At 32.5% G+C, this 19,118-nt stretch overlaps 3 protein-coding genes and 1 long non-coding RNA gene across 6 annotated transcripts in view; all 4 read right to left on the reverse strand.

Annotated features, from left to right (window-relative positions):
- The window catches only part of LOC149526554 (protein trichome birefringence-like), a 7,533-nt gene extending 4,540 nt beyond the window's left edge, over nt 1-2,993 (reverse strand). Inside the window, 1 exon segment of the mRNA XM_089785243.1 lies at nt 2,586-2,993. Coding sequence (XP_089641369.1) covers nt 2,586-2,708 — 123 coding nt within the window. The 5' untranslated portion in view covers nt 2,709-2,993.
- LOC149526555 (uncharacterized) lies at nt 381-2,566 on the reverse strand. Of its 2 annotated transcripts, none has more exons than XR_016351892.1 (4): nt 2,429-2,566; nt 1,216-1,307; nt 1,035-1,104; nt 381-638 (listed from the first exon to the last, which is right to left on the reverse strand). It is a non-coding gene; the product is annotated as an uncharacterized LOC149526555 (long non-coding RNA). The 2 variants fall into 2 exon arrangements; XR_016351891.1 differs by having other exon boundaries at nt 1,216-1,317; nt 2,429-2,542.
- Nucleotides 2,994-4,747: 1,754 nt separating the features above from the next.
- Nucleotides 4,748-8,615, reverse strand: LOC110426179 (uncharacterized). Of its 2 annotated transcripts, XM_021441334.2 has the most exons (5): nt 8,222-8,615; nt 7,961-8,089; nt 6,596-7,687; nt 6,219-6,292; nt 4,748-5,456 (listed from the first exon to the last, which is right to left on the reverse strand). In XM_021441334.2, exons 1-4 carry the CDS (start codon nt 8,480-8,482, stop codon nt 6,254-6,256), a joined length of 1,521 nt encoding a protein of 506 aa, XP_021297009.2. In that variant the 5' UTR covers nt 8,483-8,615; the 3' UTR covers nt 4,748-5,456; nt 6,219-6,253. The 2 variants fall into 2 exon arrangements, with proteins under 2 accessions (XP_021297009.2, XP_089641367.1); XM_089785241.1 differs by lacking the exons at nt 4,748-5,456; nt 6,219-6,292 and having other exon boundaries at nt 6,611-6,863; nt 6,949-7,687.
- Nucleotides 8,616-15,948: 7,333 nt separating this feature from the next.
- Nucleotides 15,949-19,118, reverse strand: part of LOC110426178 (uncharacterized) — a 4,307-nt gene continuing 1,137 nt past the window's right edge. Inside the window, exons 2-6 of the mRNA XM_089785301.1 lie at nt 18,934-19,059; nt 17,625-18,698; nt 17,324-17,395; nt 16,403-16,820; nt 15,949-16,303 (exon numbers count right to left, since the gene is read on the reverse strand). Coding sequence (XP_089641427.1) covers nt 16,446-16,820; nt 17,324-17,395; nt 17,625-18,698; nt 18,934-19,059 — 1,647 coding nt within the window. The 3' untranslated portion in view covers nt 15,949-16,303; nt 16,403-16,445. The remainder of the gene's footprint in view (nt 16,304-16,402; nt 16,821-17,323; nt 17,396-17,624; nt 18,699-18,933; nt 19,060-19,118) is intronic.

Raw genomic sequence — 19,118 nt, forward strand, 5'->3', positions numbered from 1 at the left:
TATAATTAATTATATGATTAAAATATTATTAAATCCACATGGCAGCACGTAATTAGCTGATAATTTTTTCTCTTCTACAATATTTAAGGCAAACCTGAGTTCCCAAGTTACATTTCCATTCGTTGCCCAAGATAATGCATTTACCGAGTCATTTTCTACTGTCAAAGAAACCGTGCAAGCCCACTGAGAATTATAGAAAAGCTGCAATAGCTAAGAATTCCAGCCGTCGAGAATACCATTTTCATCTCTAAGAGCTCCAGCAATCCCAGCTGGTCTCAGTTTCCCTTTGACAGAACCATCAGCATTGAATTTAAAGAAATTAGGGGATGGAGGGAACCAAGAAACAAGCCTTTTTGCAGGCAATATTGCTGAAAACATCATTCAAAGAGAAATTCCCAGTGTAAGCTAGCCTGGATTAAATCAAGAATTTGAACTCAAACAAGAGCTATCTCATTCCGGTAAAAGCAAACAGACCAGGGATTTCATGTTACATTTTGTTGGGTACAATATAAAGTGAGTTGAAATTTTACAATCTAAAGTTAAGAAGCAGTTTGGGATCGATGTATCAAATACATAAAGGTATATATTTTGCTAGATGGAAAGCATCCCACTAACAGCAGCAGCACAAGGCATAGACACTGCAGAAAACAGTTGACGGAAAAGCATAATTAATTTGGCATTGAATTGGTTAAAAAGTAAATTAACAAGCAGGAGGATGCCCAAAAAAATAGTAATGAGCTATATACATATAATTTGAAAGAAAGCAAATGCAGAAAAAAAAAAAAACTAAATACTTATTTTTGATCAAATTAGGATGTAATCTCTTGGGATTTATCCACTCAATAGAAAATTAATGACAAAACTTAGTGAATAAAATTAGTAGGAAGTAATGGCAATTACGTGAAGGTAATCTTTAACAAATATGTATCTGAATCTTTGAATTTTATTAATGATAATTTACACGACATAAAATTGGTTTTAAGGTCTGGGTTGAGTTGATGTAGGCACATAATTTCAGCAGTAATTAACGTTACCATCCTTTAAGAAATCTTCTTGTCCTGGATTCTTCATGCGGAGAATTTGTTCCTTGCACTTCCGAGGTTTCTGTTTAGATATGTCAGCAGCAAAAGTGTTCAAACTAAATTTAAATAACAACATCAAAATTAATTGAGAAAGCAACTAAATATAACACCTCAAATTTACATAGAGACGTACCTGAGGATTTGATTTAATAGGAAGTGGACATAACTTAATACTTAAAGAACTGAATCCGAATTCCCTCTTTCTCGAATCGACAAATAATAATTCTGCAAAGAGCTATCACAGTTTTTTACGAAGTTTAAAACTAGGCACTAGGCTAGCAAAAGCATAAGACGAAGCGAATGGTGTAAAAAAGATTAACAAAGCAGAAAGACCATCGAAAGAAACAAAGAAAGATAGGGAAGCCACTACTAAAGCTGTAACAATATTAACCCACTACACCCTTAACGCTAACATATTCGTGTTCAATTTGTCTTGAATCACTTAAATTGTTATAAGTATGATCCTTGCATTCTCAAAATTAATGTAAAAAGTTGTTAAAAACTAACATTACATACTCATATCCAACCTTCTACCCTGAGTTCGTGTATCATAGCACTTTTCCTAAATAGGATGAAAACAAATTAAAGGGTACATCAATAACTCAAATTATGAAAAGAAAAAGGAAATCTAATCTGTTGATGAAAGAAGAAATAACAAGCTCAGAGCAAAAGAAGAAGAATAAATAAGAACCAAGGAAATTAAGTTAAACACCAAAACGATGAGCTAAGTGCAAAATAACTGATCAAACAGAAAGAAAAATGTTTGAGATTGTGGAGAAACCTTTTGATCTAGGTACATCACAGTTTTTATCCATTTTCAGGAAGCAATTAATTGCAGCTCTGGCTAAGAGTTGATGTATATTTGCTCCTTTGAGAAACCCCTTTATGGATGTTTATTTTCATTGATGAGTTAGTAATAACGTTCATATACAAGCAAGGAGTTTCAGCTTCAGCCTACTATTTGCTACGTACTATGGCTAGCTTAATTTCCTTGCGTGTAAATGCTTTAAGGGAACCGGATTCAAAATAACTTTGCTGTCAGATCAGAAGACTCCATGTTACTACAGCCAGATGCCAAACTTGTACATGGTTGATATTATCTTTCAAGGAGAAGGGAGAATCACTTTAAAAGATTCATGCCTTTTGGATAAACCAATGAGGGGAAGACGGAGGAAACAAGGGTAAATGATATGACACAGACTACAAAGGAAAATGGCAAAGGAAGGAGCAATCGGAACAAGTTGCTGGAGAAGAAACAGCACAGAAAAGCAATCAGAAAATGTAAAAGGCACTCTGTTTCCCTATTTTAGGGGTTTAACTTAACATATATTTTGCCTTCAATTTACCTGAACTGTGATGCAGCAAAGCCCCTGAAGAAAACAAGGGTCTTCATATGATCTATATTGGTATCTATCCATCTTGCCCATGTACTCAAAGCTTTTCGAAAACCGTCTGACTTAAAGTAGTTATACATCAAAAGAGAAGGATAGAGGACAAACATACATAGAACAAAATGGAGTAAGAACCCTCTGTTTGTAATTCATGCCTACCAGAGGCTTCAAAAGCATTGCTTTTCTCCTCAACTGAATTGCTAAGGACACAAACCAGAGATCCCACATATACCATTTTTGTCTAAGTACAAAAGAATTACTAAACAACAGAGATGAACATTTTAGATGTAATCACATACATCTGACTGCTCCTTAATTACTCTACAGATGGAAGCAAGCATCCCACAGCCAAAGCAAAGAGACTGAATTTCAGGGCAAAATTTGAAAATTAATGGTGAAAATAGACAGAAAAAATGAATGATTTGTAATTTAAAGGCGGAAGAATCAAAGATAGAATGCAATTCAAGGCATATGTATGTAAGCATTCTAGTTGGCGAATTCTTGATATGCAAGGTTAGCATTCTAGTTGGCGAATTCTTGATATGCAAGGTTGGCTGCTACTTTCCTTGTAAATCTTATCTTGGAATCTGATTCTGCATGAACTGTCTGCCATAGAAGCCATGCCTTTTTTACTGTCCATGAACTCAAAATGGAGAATCAGTTCAAAGACATTATGCCCTTTATGCAACCCAATATGGATTGGTGGCACAAGATAGACTTCATCTCTTGTATACTTTATTAAACCATTACGATTATGCTTATCTTTTTTTTTTTTTTTAATTTGCAGATTCAACTTTTCACGAAATTTAAATTTACAATATGAAAAGATGGATGCATGCATTCATCTGCATTTATTTAATAAATAAAATCATTGATCCAGTCGATAATATCACAAATTTAAGATAGCAACTTAAGTAATGATAAATAATATAATATAAATATTAATTTTATAAAAAACAAAGGCATACCATTATTTATTTATTCTTTTTTGTAAATAAATATTTATTCATTGCATATTTAAATTTATTTTATCATTTAAATTTTGAAATTTATTCCGTTCATTAATCTCCATCTCTCTCATCTATTGTTATATATTCAGGTACGATTTGTCTAAGAGAAATGAAAGGAATAATTAATCAAGTCGATAGCAAACCAAGAATATTCCATTCTTTTAGGGACTTTTAGTTATTGCTTTCCCATTGTTTTGAACAAATATTTCATGAATGTGGATATGATATCGGTACCATATCATGCATTTAGTTTCAATATCATCAATTAATGATGGAAATAAGATAGAAATTCCACCTGTTTCATCTCAATTTTGACAGCAAAAGCTTGGATTCGGAGAATCTGGTAGCGGATTCAATGTGCTCAAAGATGCCAAAATTTTCCTTTTCCATTTTTATTTTTAGTTGTAGTTTTTATGCATTCCCTGTTTCTCATTTGAATGAATTGTCAAGATGAATCAAGTTTGAGGTTGACAACTATCAGAACAGAAGAAACAGATAAAAAGAAGCAAAGGTTGTGATGTTGGGCTTGTATGTCTAATCTCAGAAGCAGGGCCATTTAAATATAAATCAATGGTTGCTGCCATGGAAGAGAAATCTATGGCAGTCAACATTCATTTAATTGAAACCTTAAAAGGCAGTATTGGGATCTTCTAATATCAGGATGGATTTCTATGTGCGAAATGCATATTGCATGATAGGATCATCATTCTTACACATGAAGTTCATATCATTTAATAAATCTTTTGCCTTTGCAATTGAATGAGAGTATTGAAGTAGTGATATAAGAAATTCCACACTGATTAAGTTGGAGGTATCATGGGCACATAATATGATTAAAACCTTTTCAGCTATTATCTATTGATTTTCGGTTTGATGTTCATTCTTTAAATTTAACATTTCTCACATACATTATGTTGCTTAATTTTTTATTTTCCTAAACACGAGCCTCTCACTTATTTGTCATGTTAGCTCCTCGAGCTTATGATTTTTGAACATCTCTTGCATGTCATTCCTCCGACTTAGAGGCAGTTGAATCTTGCTCTTTGTCTTCAACCGGTGACTCACTATAACTGAAATGTTTCCTCTCCTACATTCTCTTTCGAGGATTATACATTCCAACTTTAGTAGAATTAATTCTTGACATTGCAAACTAAGGTATTTATTGGTATGCACTCATTGAATTTAATTAAAGGAAATCTACCTACTAAGGATGTGGTCTTTGAATTTTGAAGGCCACCATGCATAATTATCTTGATCGAACTGGAGAATTTATTAATCCAAACAAACAGCAGACCAGAAAGGGTTCCAAGCACAAAAGAGCTTCACACATTAGAACAACCAGTAGCAGTATAGCCATTCACAGCAGACAAACCTCATGGCTTAAAACCAACCTCCACAAACAAGAAGCAAAGCAACTGAAGAGAAAACTGGACAGCAGGGTTGGGCAGATCCATCCCGACCATCAGAAGAAGAACACAGCTCCTCCGTACACAACAAGTGGCAACCACATGAATGAATAAACATCAAGTCAATTCGATTGGGGTACACCTGCTTTTGGAAGACAGAGAGCAAGGGTGGACAGACAAACCCGGAAACCAGACCACCAAAAACAAACAACACAATAAAGCAATAAATATGAGGACAAAAACAACGTCGAAGGTAGCAGCAATGGCACCACAAAGAAAAGCAGAGAATATCAGCCGGATAGAAAGCGGCAGCCACCACACAACAGCAGCCAATAAATGAAGACAGGGAAGAAGCAGCTACCACCACGAAGAGAACTTCTTGTGAACACCATATCTTTCTAAGTCATCCATCTCAGAGGCAGATGAAACTTCCCCTTCTGAAGATCTTTGTAATTTCTCCTACTTAGAGACGGTTGAATCTTTCTCTTTGTCTTGATCTGTGTACTCTCTATCATTGAAATATTCCCTCCCCCGCAGTCTCTTTTAAGGATTCAATTCTAGCAACGGCTGAATTAAATCCAGATATTGCGAATTAATAAATTAATTAGTATGCATACATTGAATTTAACTATAGGAGATCTTTGTCTTTATCTTTACTATTACTATTACTATCTACAAAACCACAAACTATAAAAGAAGTATAAATATTGAACAACATATATACCTTTAAGAAGTAACTAAAATTAATTATTTTGTCTTTAACTATTACTTTTTATTAATTAAAATATTGACTAATTTTTATTTTTTGGTCAATCACTAGAACAATTCTTTTGGTTTTCTTAAATGGGATGTATGAGAGCCTTTTAATTTCTTTCATTATTCTTTGTTTAGTGAGCAATTAGCAGCAAAGATTTTGTGTACAATATTTAGTAATGCAACTTTTTTTTTTGTTTTTTTAAATTGAATACTAAAGTAATTTGTTTCGAAAGGGATATTGAAACATTTTGAATAAGAATTTTAATTTAGAAATTTCAAATTTAAATTTTAACAAAAGTAAAATAAAGATGAGGCTTATAAGTTCAGAACTATCATGTAAAATTCATTTTATCTTCTTTATATAAAAATGCCTTCACAGATATTTAATTTACTTTTTCTCTTGTACCATCTTTGGTATTCTAATCAATTTTATTGGCTTAGCAAAAAAAAAATTATTTATCTAATTTTAAAGGTGATTTTTTATCATTATTAAATTGGTTCAATTTTTTTTTCACAAATTCCTGTTAAGATTAAAACAAAACCAATTCATACAAGAATTGAAATTATTTTTACCTGGGCAGAGTTCTTCTTAAAGTCTAACTCCAAGATTATTGGGAATGCATAAGTACTGCTGTATAATCTTCAACCTGATAAAACAAATTAAGACATTAGTCTGGCAACAACGACTTAACTAATTATGTTATATCATCTCAAAATGGTAACACTAATAAATTCCTTTATTAACAATATGAAAGGATGTGCATATATTTATATGTACTTGTATGGAGCATGAAAATAATTAATTTCACTATTTTTTGCTTTGAAAACTTGAAATCATATTCATAGATCTTGATTATTCAATTTTAAGATTTCCAAATAAGTTTAGAGCTATGTTTAAACAAAAAGTATTAGATGTTTTGATTTAAAAAAAGTTATAGATGGAAACTTACCTTAGCAAGCACGCATTCTATATGAGCAGCAAATAAATCCTTGCAGTCTTCACAACAATATACATGATCATTTGGATATCTTTCTTCCTCACAAATATAGCAGTCAAACTCTCCTGAATCATCTTCTTGAAATGAATCCTTCATAATTAAATGATGAACATGGCGTTTGTAGTGAACAACACGAGGTATGGGTACACAATCCAAGTGAAAATTGATGGCACATTCCAAACAACGATAAAAGGCTCCTCCACAATGTTTCCCACATACACTACAAAAGGGAGGTTGCCTATGTGTTTCAAAGAGCAGCTGAAAATTTGTCCCAAAATAATAAAGATTGTGCGGGTGGGACTCACATTTTAGAGGCCGCCTTATAGAATTAGCACATGTGGGATGGAGTTTGAGGTCACATTGTTCACAACTATATCCACATCTAGGAGAGTTTATGTACAAAGGACGACAAGCATAGCACTCATAAGATCCCTTGGGTTTGGAAAATTTAAACATGTGTTCCAAATGAAATGGGACTCGAATCTTTTGTGGTAATTCAAGACAAGATTTATGAGCTTCGTAAAAGCAGTTGCGGTTGGAGCAAACATAGGCTAGACCAAAGATTGGGACGCCACAAACCCTGCATTCTATTTTCTTTGTAGGGTCAATACAATTGCCAAGGACAAGCTTATGTTGATGGGTTAAATGGTGTAACTCGGCTAGTTTCTCCATCCATTTACGTTCCGAAACACCAATTTTATGAGCTGTTAGAGTAGCGCATTTCACATCAAGCTTGAAATCACACTTATTACAACTATAAAAGAAGCCAAAACATACGTCTCTACACTCAGCACATACAATGTAACGGACACAAGAAGTATAGAGGCTAAGAGGATGGCTAGAATGAAAAGGGTGTGGTATCTCATAAGGTAATGTAGCACATTTTTCATGTAGGTAGTACTCTAATTCTTCAAATGGGCACGTTTCACAGACATAACAAGGACCACTAATTACCATACGACAAGCTTGACAGTATTGATTTTTCTTTAACTTTTCAATAACTTCATAGAATCTCATGGGATGTCTATGGATGATAAATCGATTCTGCATTTACAAAGAAAGGTGAATAATCAAATAATGAATAAGCTCAATTCCTAAAGATTATATATATATTTCTCTACACAACAGTTACAATGTATATAAATTGTAACATATCAATCTAATTTTGAATAAAAATTAATATTGAATTTAAATTAAATTATATGTAATTCACTACTGAACATGCATGTTATAAAAATGTAAAATTCTTTTTGTGGGGTCTAAACTCTTCCCAATTTGAATGAAGTTAGCAAAATATATTCAATGAAAGTTGCAAACCAGAAGTTGCTGAGGAGTGTGGATGCCATCAATGACTTCACTATGCTCCATTTCCTTCAGTAACAAAGTGTTACTATAAATGGATTGAGGAACCGAGGATGAGACGTCCTTCTCAGGTGAAATTTTATCCTATTGAAACATGCATTTATCATTATCACATCAAGATGAATCAAATAGACAAAGAAAATTATACGTTGTTAAACAAGAGAAAGGGGAAGGGTGTAGCAAGTAATTAGGCAAAGTAATGCAAATAATTATTACCTCATTGAGTCCGCAACCAATATGAGCAATATATGTGCATTTTTCACAACAATAAACAGGATCCATTGGATTCCTTTCATTCTCACAAACATCACAATAATATTCTCCAGAATCATCTTCTCTAAATGAGTCCATATAAGTCATTGGATGCCTGTGATATCTATGTTTAATTGAAGACGGTATTGGAACACAAGGAAGATGGACGTTGAAATTGCATTGCACACAACGATAGAAATTATTATCGCAAAGATTTTCAGACATTACAACGAAAAGGATTTGGCCTACCGTAGCTGGTTTTTTTGAAATAAGTGAGAGGGTGGTCGTGACACTTATGTTTTAGGGTGGGTAAGAGCTTAGCACAGTGAAAATGAAGAAAAACATTGCACTTTCGGCAGCTATAGGGAAGATCCCCTTCAGATGTTCCATCATAAACAAATTCTGCACAAGCTATGCAATAGCTGCTGGTTTTATAGTGCAAGCAAAGAGGGTGCGAAGGATGAAAAGGATGATAAAGTCTTTTCGGTATCTTATCCCTACACAACTCATGAAGGAAGAAGTCACATTCTAGACAGCCATAGCACACTTCTGATAGACGCTTTTCGCACCAACTACAATTATAGTCATATTCTCTTGTCTTCCTATATTTGAAGATGGTCAACTTGTGAAGGTGGCTGTAATGTTGAATTTCCATTCTCTTGCCGTCTGTAACTCTCTGCCACTCCTCTTTAAGTAATATATCATTAGTTGAAGAAGCTCATGCTAAATCAAGATTAAAATTGCATTCATCGCACTTGTATCTGGAGAAAGTAGAAATACACCAACATTTATCACAAATGAAATCCTGCCAGTTGAGTTGTAGTTGAAGACGGTGCTGCGAGTGGAGACGGTGAATAATCTTAAGAGGCAGATGTCAGTTCACTCGCGCATGATTCATGGAGCATAAACCCGCAAATTTCACAAGTATAGGCTGTATTCGAGATTTCCTTTGTGCATGCAATACAGTATTGTTTCGGAGCATTCTCCAGATTGTGGAAACACAAGGAATGGTGATGAGAAGCAAGTTTGATACTCATTTCAAAGAAGATGGAAAATAGATAAACAAAGAGATGGATAGAGAGATAGAACAAAGATTATAGTATAACAATTTACACTTGTGCTAAATAAAGCACTATATGTAAAGGCAATCAAGATTAATAAGAGGGTTGAGATCCAAGGATGGAATCTCAACTCCCTTACTTCTCATATTAAAGGAACAATCCCGTTCTTGATCAGTGATGGAAACACAATATTATAAAGAATACTATAGTCCCTTTCTTGATTAAATCAAGAATTTTAATTAAATTCCATGACTTTCCATTCAAAAGGCAAACAGACCATGGATTTTGTGTTGCATTCTTTTGAGTACAATATTATAATCTAAAGTTAAGAAGCATTCTGAAATAATGCTTATTCCAAATTGGAAAATTAGATCAATCTTATTAATATTTATTACAATAACATTATTAATGATAGTCATTTGATGCAATAGAATTCTTATCACAAATTAGAAAATCGTATTAATATTTAATAATAAAAATTAAGAAATTTAACATATCAATTTAAAAATATGATAAACACAAATATCAGTTTTCATCCTTGTAAAGATTTTTCAACAAGTATACTTTTATATATATAACATCATGAATTAAAGTAAAGTTGCAATCCAGATAAAGGAAAAGAATACTGATTTCTTAGCACAGGGCTCCACCTAGGATTTGTTTTCCTGTTTAATTAAAAGGATTGAGATCCAAGGATGGAAGCTGGAGTCCTTACTTCTCATACTGTTGAGTAAAGGAACGACCCCTTTCTTGAGTTATGGAAACAGGCAAGGTATATATTTACTTTTCGCTAAATTAGTAAATTGATAAATTGGTACTTGAGTCATTGAGAAACAGCTTTGCTTTTTCCACAATCAAAGCATGTTCTTTTCGAATGACAGTAAAGAAACAATTCAAATTTCAATGCTAGAGAATGGCTTTTTTTTTGTCCAAAGAAGTTACTTTACTTTATGCTTTCTTAAGCTGCCTCCTCAATGAATATGTTATCATTTCTTATTAAAAAAAGGAGTATGTAGATTAATTAAAGAAAGGAAAAGAAGAGAGAATAAAGGAAGGAAAAGTATGTCATCAAGAAACAACATTGGTTTTTCCTAATAAAGCATAAAGTTACTTAATAATAATACTTCTTTAACGATTTTACACATCTTTTAGAAACGTCTAGTTTAAGTTTGTTAACATCGAATATAAATTAGTCTTTAAACTCTAATAAAGTGGTAGATTAGTACCTCTACAATGATTTGAGAAAATTAAGTTTCTATATTTTTCAAAATTGATATATCAGTCCAATGTGTTAAATTTTTTTGTTATTCATTCTAATATGATATTTTTTTTATTAATATGATATTTAATTTGATGTCATGGTAATAATTATGTGACATTTCACAAATGATGCAATAATAGTGTTGATATGATGTAACCAAACATTGATATGAATTTTATAAGCGTGGACATAAAATTATTCAAAATGAACTACGAGTTTTAAACACAATTAGAAAAGATATAGATAAAAAATACAGATAAGTTTATAGGATTAAGAAAAATAATGTTGCGAGATAGAGAAAAATTAAATTTTTATAACTATAATTTAAAGCCATGAAAATAATGTTATGAAATAGATAAAAAAAAATACCAAGTCAACATTAACACGTCATTTTATTCAATACCACATCAACAAGAAAATGTCATATGAGTATAGATAACAAAAAATTTTAACATATTTGGATTAACGTTGTCGACTTTGAAAAATGCATGATTCAATTTTCACAAATTATTATATAGAGATTAATCTACCACTTTGCTAGAATACAGAGACTAATTATATTATTTAATCTATAAATAAACATATAAATATATGAAGCAACATTTTATGTCCAACGACGAGTACAATTTTCCTCGACCCTTTTCCATTTTGTTGAAAGACAAAGAGAACAATATTTCATAAAAAGGTATAAGTCTTAATTAAATTATTTTAAGGTCAGAAAGATTAGCAAAGTAATTAAAACAGTACTTGCTTTCATATTCTCACAATAATTAAACAATTTCTTTTTTTAAATAATGTTTTTATTACGACTCAATTAATTAATTAACTTAAAGATAAGGCTTATATGGTGATTAGGCTTATAAACCACTCAGTAGAAACAAGCCTTTTTGTATATTAAAAGAGAAAATAGGGGAGGGCCATCTTGGTGAACACCACCCAGTTAAGGAGCCTTTGATTAAATCAAGAATTTAAATTATTTTGTGTTACATTCTTTTGGGTACAAAGTACAAACTGATTTGCTATTTTCTTAAACAAATATTACAATCTAAAGTTATGTGAATGCTCCTTAATTATTCTATTGATCAAAGCAAGCATCCCACAACCAGCAGCAGCACAAGGCATAGAAACTGCACATACAGTTGAGGGCCAAATGTGATTAATTTGGTGTTGAATTAGTTACAAAATCAATTATAGCTAATAGGACTAATGGTAACTACACAAGGTAATCTTTAACAAATATGTATTTGAATCTTTTAATTTTATTAGTGATCATATACTAATTTTTATTATCATGTTTTCTTAAATGGATAAAATAGAAAATATTGTATTCTAATTTAAACGAAAAGCTATAATGTTTGAAAAAGTCCTTAAATTATTCAAAAAATATTTAAATAAATCTTATTCATCTATTATGTTCAATTAAGTCTTTATATTTTAATTTTTAATCAAATAAGTCCTTATTACTAAAGATTGATTAATTGGCATTAATCAAAATGTCATTTGTCAATCTTATGCTCACTTGGTGTTGACATGGATGGTGAAAATGTCATATAATCATCTCATTTTATCATGACAAGTCATAATTGATTATGATATGTCAACACCATGTAATATAGAATGAGAAATGACATTTTGACTAATAATAATAGTCAACCATTAATCATATGGCGCACTTGAACATTTGGTGCATTAGCTGGTGTATGATTTTGTTTAAAAAGCAAGATTCGAAGCCCTCTTCTCCTAATAAAAAAAATTATTATTTAACTAAAAATAAAAATATAAAAACTTGAATGAACGTAATAAAAAATTATTTGAATAATTCAGTGACTTTTTTAAATGTTACACCAATGAAATAACAAGTCGAATCCTGAAATGAGCCTTTAGAAAAAAATTATTGGTAATTTTGAAGAAAAGGTAGGAGAGAATTGTTTAATATTAGAGTGTATATATATAATAGTTTGGCAAAACAAGTTTAGGAAATACGGGTGTTCATTTTGGAAGAAAAGTTAGAAGAAGTTATACACATTACACAAAATTGGTTTGAAAGCCTAGGTTGAGTTGATGTAGACTCATAAATTCAGCAGTAATTAATAAAAGACTAGACTTAACCATCCTTTCAGAAATTTTCTTGTACTGGATTCTTCATGAGGGGAATTCCTTCCTTGCACGTTCAATTGTTCTGTTTAGATATGTCAGCAGCGGAAATGTTTCAACTAAGTCTAAAACTAGCCACTAGGCTAGGAAAAGCGTAAAACAAGAAGCTCAGTTTCTTGACAAATAAATCATATTCAACACTTCAACCTCAGTGCAATTTCACCCCTAAAGAACTGAAATCTGAGGCGTCAGCCATTGGCCTCAAGAACAGTACTGATCTGTTTGCTCTATATGGTATTTGGTCATCATTCTCTAGCTCAATTTAATTATCAAGAAACCAAAGAAAATGGAAACAAGATAACAACAAGTAGAAACTTCTTCAAATCTCACCAAAACCATATAGAGCCTGGATGATTCATATTGCATTAGCCTGACATTAAGGAGGCTGAGAGGACAAGGTGTAAAACCAAATTTAGGATCAAATTCCCTATATTAAAGGAGCATAATCTCAACTGATATCCATCTCTAGCATTGTACTTCCAAAAGGTATTATAACATTATAAATTATAAATAAAAAATTTACCCAAATCAACTTTCTCGAGCTCGTCCATGTCATACTCAATTTCATTCGTATTAAAACATGTCGATCCACGTAACCAATCTTGAACACAAATAAGTAATTGCACGAGCTTAGGAGTCAAAGAACTCTTATATGTGTCAAGCACACATCCATTGATATTAAAAACATATTCTGAAGCAACTGTTGAAAAGGGAACCACCAATACATCACGAGCCATAGTAAAAAGTATTGAAAACCTATGATTATTGAGTTTCCACCATTGGAGAACATCAAAGTCATCATCATCAATAGCATCACCATACACATCCTTAGATAAATATTTATCTAATTCCGTTTTCTGTTCCTCTCTACCACTATCCTTCCTACACCTCAAATACGCTAAAAAATTTTTCTTTCCTATTTCACTACTAGTGCAAGCCTCAATGCCACTTTACACTCTTGACTACTTTCACCAACAACACGAGACTGAGGTTGCAACATATTTCTATAATATTTAAACAAATCTTTCTTTGTTTTCTTCACCAAACTATTCATCAATGAACCTTGTAGAGGAGAATACATATCTTTAAATCAAAATTCAACAAAAATAAGCTTTTTTGTAGGATCAAGAATCGAAGCAATGTACAACACCAAATTCATTTTTCCCACATTCCCCTAATGCTTGTCAAATTTTTCTTTCATTTTATTTGCCATAGCCCGTAAATCAACATCATAATTGTTTTGCCATTTTTTCAAAGTGCAATACACCTCACAAACACAAACAAGAAATTATTACAAGTTACATAAGAAGAATTTGAAACATTTACCATCAACTAATAAAATTGTTGCAAGAAACAGAATTCTCCTAACATTTGCCCAATCATTTTCATTAAGCACCCCATTTCCCATCGCTAGCTCAATACTACAATTACTATCATTCACATCAAATGCTGCAAAAGCCTTTTCACATTTCAGAGCTGTATTCAACATCAAATTCCATTTAGTGCTAACATCCGAATACAATAAACTCTTACTTTCAATTCTTGCACTATCAACACATTCCTTAACTTGGCTAATTTAGTAGGAGATTGTCTGACATATCTCACCATTCCTCTAACATGAACAATTAACTCATTCATATCATTTAATCATCATTGACAATAAGATTAACAATATGTATAATGCATCTTATATGAAAAAATTTACCTTCTAAAATATTAGTTCTCGCAATATCAAAATTTTGCTTTAAATACATTATTACAACATTATTGGACCTAGCATAATCAACAGTAATAGAGAAAACCTTTTGAATCCCCCAATCATGCAAACATTTATCAATTTTCTTCCCAATTACCTCACTTTTATGACTATAAATGGGATAAAGGTTTAAAACCTATTTCTGTAGTTTCTAATCATTATCTATAAAATGAGTAGTAAAACACATATAATAAATTCCTTGTAATGAAGTCCATGTGTCTATGGTGAGACTTATTCTACCAAGACATGATTTCAACAAATTTTTCAACCGAATTTTTTCATCAACATAAACCTTATAACAATCCCTAGCAATGATCTGTCATGATGATATGCCAAATCTAGGACATGCTTGATTCATGCAACATCTAAACCCTTTACCTTTCACAAATCTTAAAGGCAATTCATATGCTTAGCTACATGCTTCCAAATTGCATTATGATTAACCTTCTAATTACCTGAACACTTATCTTTTTCCCAATCGAAAAGCTAATTCCCTTTGACTACAATCCTCACTAGCATGGAGCATTTCCAACTTCTTAAAAGTATTTATATGATTCTTTAAAGAAGATGTTCCATTTTTTTTAGATTCAGCTTGAAACTCCCTATTACATATATATTCCTTTGTTCCATTTGACATCTAAAAGAAAAAGTTTGAATTCATAATTGATGTCTTTCGCAATGTATATTAATTGTCACAAATTTTCAGAAAAAGAAGCTTTGAATGACTGAAAAAATTGGTATAAAGCCACAAGTAGAATTCTAATGAAGCCTTTATAATTCTTGGTAAAAACAAAGTGCTCTTCAATGATTGAGCAAAAGGGTAGAGCTTCCATATGGCTTAAAATGAGAAACGAAAGCTTACTGTTACTAGTTGAAGAATGATTTTTCAAAGAGGAAGCCAAGTGGCATGGCTGGCGGTTGGTGGATCGATAGCGGTAGTAGTAGATGAGGGAGTTTAGGAATTTTAAAGGGAAGGAGAAGGAGGCTGCAGTTCAGGGAGCTTAGGGTAAGGGAATTAATGAAGGTTAATAATGTCATATTATGGATATTATAAAAAAGATTGTTAGTTTTTTGGTCGATTTCAGGGGAAGGTTTCCCCGTTGACAACCGAGCCGATCAACCGTGTTTACCGACTAAACAAACCGAGGAGATAAACTACATGCATCAAAGAAGAAGGACCCTCTGATCGTAATTCATGCCTACCAGAGGCTTCAAAAACCAGAGATTCTTGAGCCGCACTTCAACTTGGTTGCTCTTTGAGTAGTGCTCCTCAACGTCGGGAAGCACAGCATGGATTGTGCTCGTTGTCTCCTTGAGTTTTTCAAGCTCGTCTTTGAAGTTCCATCATAATCCAACCTGTTGGAAAGCCTAGAAACAAACCTCGATATTGTTTTAAAATTAGCCTCTCTCAGTAATTTTAAAATGTTGGATGGATTGATATTCCTTGAACAAACCTGGATAATGTTTAAGGCAGCTCCATCCCAACCATCAGAAGAAGAGCACAGCTCCTCCATACACAACAAGTGGCAACCACATGAATGAATAAACATCGAGTCAATTCAATTGGGGTACACCTGCTTCTGGAAGACAGACAAACCCGAAAACCAGACCAGCAAAAACAAACAACACAATAAAGCAATAAATATGAAGGTAGCAGCAATGGCAACACAAAGGAAAGCGGAGAAAATCAGCAGGATAGAAAGCGGCAGCCACCACGCAACAACAGCCAATAAAAGAAAACAGGGGAGGAGCAGCTACCACCACGAAGAGAACATAGACTCCTTTAAGTCATCCAAAAATGTGACATCACCAAGCTGTAAAACCAAAGAATCAATCTCATTAAAAATGGCAAGATTTAGTCAGGCGAGATTTAGTTTGGATTCTAGTTCTTAATTAATACAACTCCCACATACATTTTGTCCCCAAACTTTTTTTTTTTCCTGAAGATGTTGCATGCTATTCCTCCAACTCAGAGGCAGATGAATCCTCCTCTTCTGAAGAACTCGATAATTTCTCCGACTCGGAGACGGTTGAATCTTCCTCTTCTGAAGACCTTGGTAATTTCTCTGACTCAGAGACGGTTGAATCTTCCTCTTTGTCTTGATCTGTTGACTCACTACTATTGAAATATTCCCTCCACCACATTGTCTTTTCAGGATTCAATTCAAAGGGAGATGAATCTTCGTCTTCTGAAGATAATGGTAATTTCTCCGACTCAGAGACGGATGAATCTTCCTCTTTGTCTTGATCCATTGACTCGTTATCATCGAAACATTCCCTCCCCCACATTCTCTTCTGAGGATTCATTTCTAGCGATGGCTGAATTAAATCCTTATATTGCGAATTAATAAATTAATTAGTATGCATACATTGAGTTTAACTAAAGGAAATCTACCTACTAAGTATGTTGTCTTTGAAATTGGAAGGCTGACATGCATAATATCTTTATCTTTATATTTTCTATTACTACTCCCATATATAAAACTACAAACTATAAAAAAAAGTATAATTATTGAACGACATATATATTTTTAAGAAGTAACTAAATTAACTATTTTGTCTTTAACTAATGGTTTATAAGTTCAGAAATATCATGTAACATTCATTTTATCTTCTTTATATAAAAGCCCCCTTACAAATATTTAATTTACTAGTTCTCTTGTACCATTTTTTGTACTCTAATAAATTTTATTGGCTGTGCCAAAAAACAAAAGAAATTTATTTAATTTTTACTGGAAATTTTATCATTAATTAAGGTGATTCAATTTTTTGTAATAGATTGGTATTCAGATTTAAACACAACTAATTAATATGAAAATTAAAATTATTTTTACCTGGGCAGAGTTCTTCTCAATGTCTAACACCAAATTTGAGGATGCATCTATTGCTGCTGTAATATTTTCAACCTGCTAAAACAAATTATGACATTATTCTGGCATGAGAACTCAAGTAATTATTTTACATCATCTCAAAATGGTTAGATTAATAAATTCCTTTATTAACAATATAAATGGAAGTGTATATTTTTAAATATAATTCTATGGGGCATGGAAATAATTAATTTCCAAATAACTATAGTGGTATGCTAGAGAAAAAAAGTATTAGAATTTAAAAAAGTTATAGACATAGACTTACCTTAGTAAGCACGCATTCTATATGAGCGGCAAATAAACCATTACATTCTTCACAACAATATACATAATCATCTCTGCATCTTTCTTCCTCACAAATATCACAGTAAGACTCTTCTGAATCATCTTCAACAAATGAATCCTTTATAATTAAAAGATGAATATGACGTCTAGATTTAACAATATGAGGTATGGGTACACAATCTAAGTGAAAATTGATGGCACATTCTAGACAGCGATAAAAGGGTCCTCCACAATCTTGACTGCATTCGTTACAAGGAAAGAAAGAAAACTGTGATTCCTGAAATTTTGTCCCAAAATAATAAAGATTGTGTTCATGGGACTGACATTTCAGAGGCTGCCTTATGGAATTAGCACATAGAGAATGGAGATTGAGGTCACATTGCTCACAGCTATATCTAAAATCATGTAAAATCATTCTACCACAAGCATAGCAATGAGAAATGCGGTAGTTTTTGCCAAAAAACAACATGTGTTCCAAATGAAATGGGAGTTGCATCTCTTGTGGCGTTCCGAGACAAGATTCATGAACTTGAACACTGCAATAACGGTTGAGGCAAAAATAGGCTGGACCTAAAATTGGCAATTCGCAAACCATGCATGATTTTTTCTCTATAGGGTCTCTACAATTGGCAAGGACAAGCTTATGTGGGTGGATGAACTCGGCTACTCTTTCCATCTTTCTGAGTTGCAACACCTCAGTTTTATGAGCTGTTAGAATAGCGCATTTCACATCAAGCTTGAAATCACACTCATCACAACGGTAAAAGAAGCCAAAACAGACATCTCTACACTCATCACATACAATGAGAAATGTATAGGAATAAGTAGTATAAAGGCTAAGAGGATGGCTAGAATGAAAAGGGTGTTGTATCTGATATGGTAATTTAGCGCATTTTTCATGTAGGCAGTACTTCCCATTAGGATCTGAGCATGTTGTGCATATGTAAGAGGGACCATTAACTACCAGACGGCAAGCCTCACAATAATGATTTTTCCATGACTTTTTAACTTTCTCATAGAATTTCATGGGATGTTCATGGATCATAGGTCGAATCTGCATTGACAAAAAAGGGTTGAATAATCAAAGATTAAGGATTATACATAGAATTCTCCACATAATGAATACAATGTCTATAAATTGTAAAATGATTATCTAATTTATGAATAAAACATTAATACTGAATTTAAATTAAGTTATATGTTAATCAATGTTGAGTTCTTTTTTTTAGAGTCTAAACTCCGCCTAATTTTAAAATAATTAATTAATATATTAAATGATAGTTGCGAACCAAAAGTTGTTTAGGAGTGCGGATGCCATCAATGACTTCATTATGCTCCATTTCCTCCGTTAACAAAGTGTTGCTGTAAATGGACCTGGGAGTTGAAGATGAGACCTTCTCAAATGAAATTTTATCCTATTGAAACAAACATTTATCACTGTCACATCAAGACATATCAAACAGACAAATATATA

The sequence above is a fragment of the Theobroma umbraticum genome, unplaced genomic scaffold, assembly GCF_002168275.2.
Source record: "Theobroma umbraticum cultivar Fairchild unplaced genomic scaffold, ASM216827v3 scaffold_55.0, whole genome shotgun sequence".
Classification (NCBI taxonomy): Eukaryota; Viridiplantae; Streptophyta; class Magnoliopsida; order Malvales; family Malvaceae; genus Theobroma; species Theobroma umbraticum.

Coding starts and splice junctions, on each gene's coding strand:
- LOC110426179 (XM_021441334.2), bottom strand. CDS start 8,482: ATGTCTGAAAATCTTTGCGATAATAATTTCTATCGTTGTGTGCAATGC. Junction 8,090..8,221: donor TTGGTTGCGGACTCAATGAG/GTAATAATTATT, acceptor ATGTTTCAATAG/GATAAAATTTCACCTGAGAA. Junction 6,293..6,595: donor TAGAATGCGTGCTTGCTAAG/GTAAGTTTCCAT, acceptor TTGTTTTATCAG/GTTGAAGATTATACAGCAGT.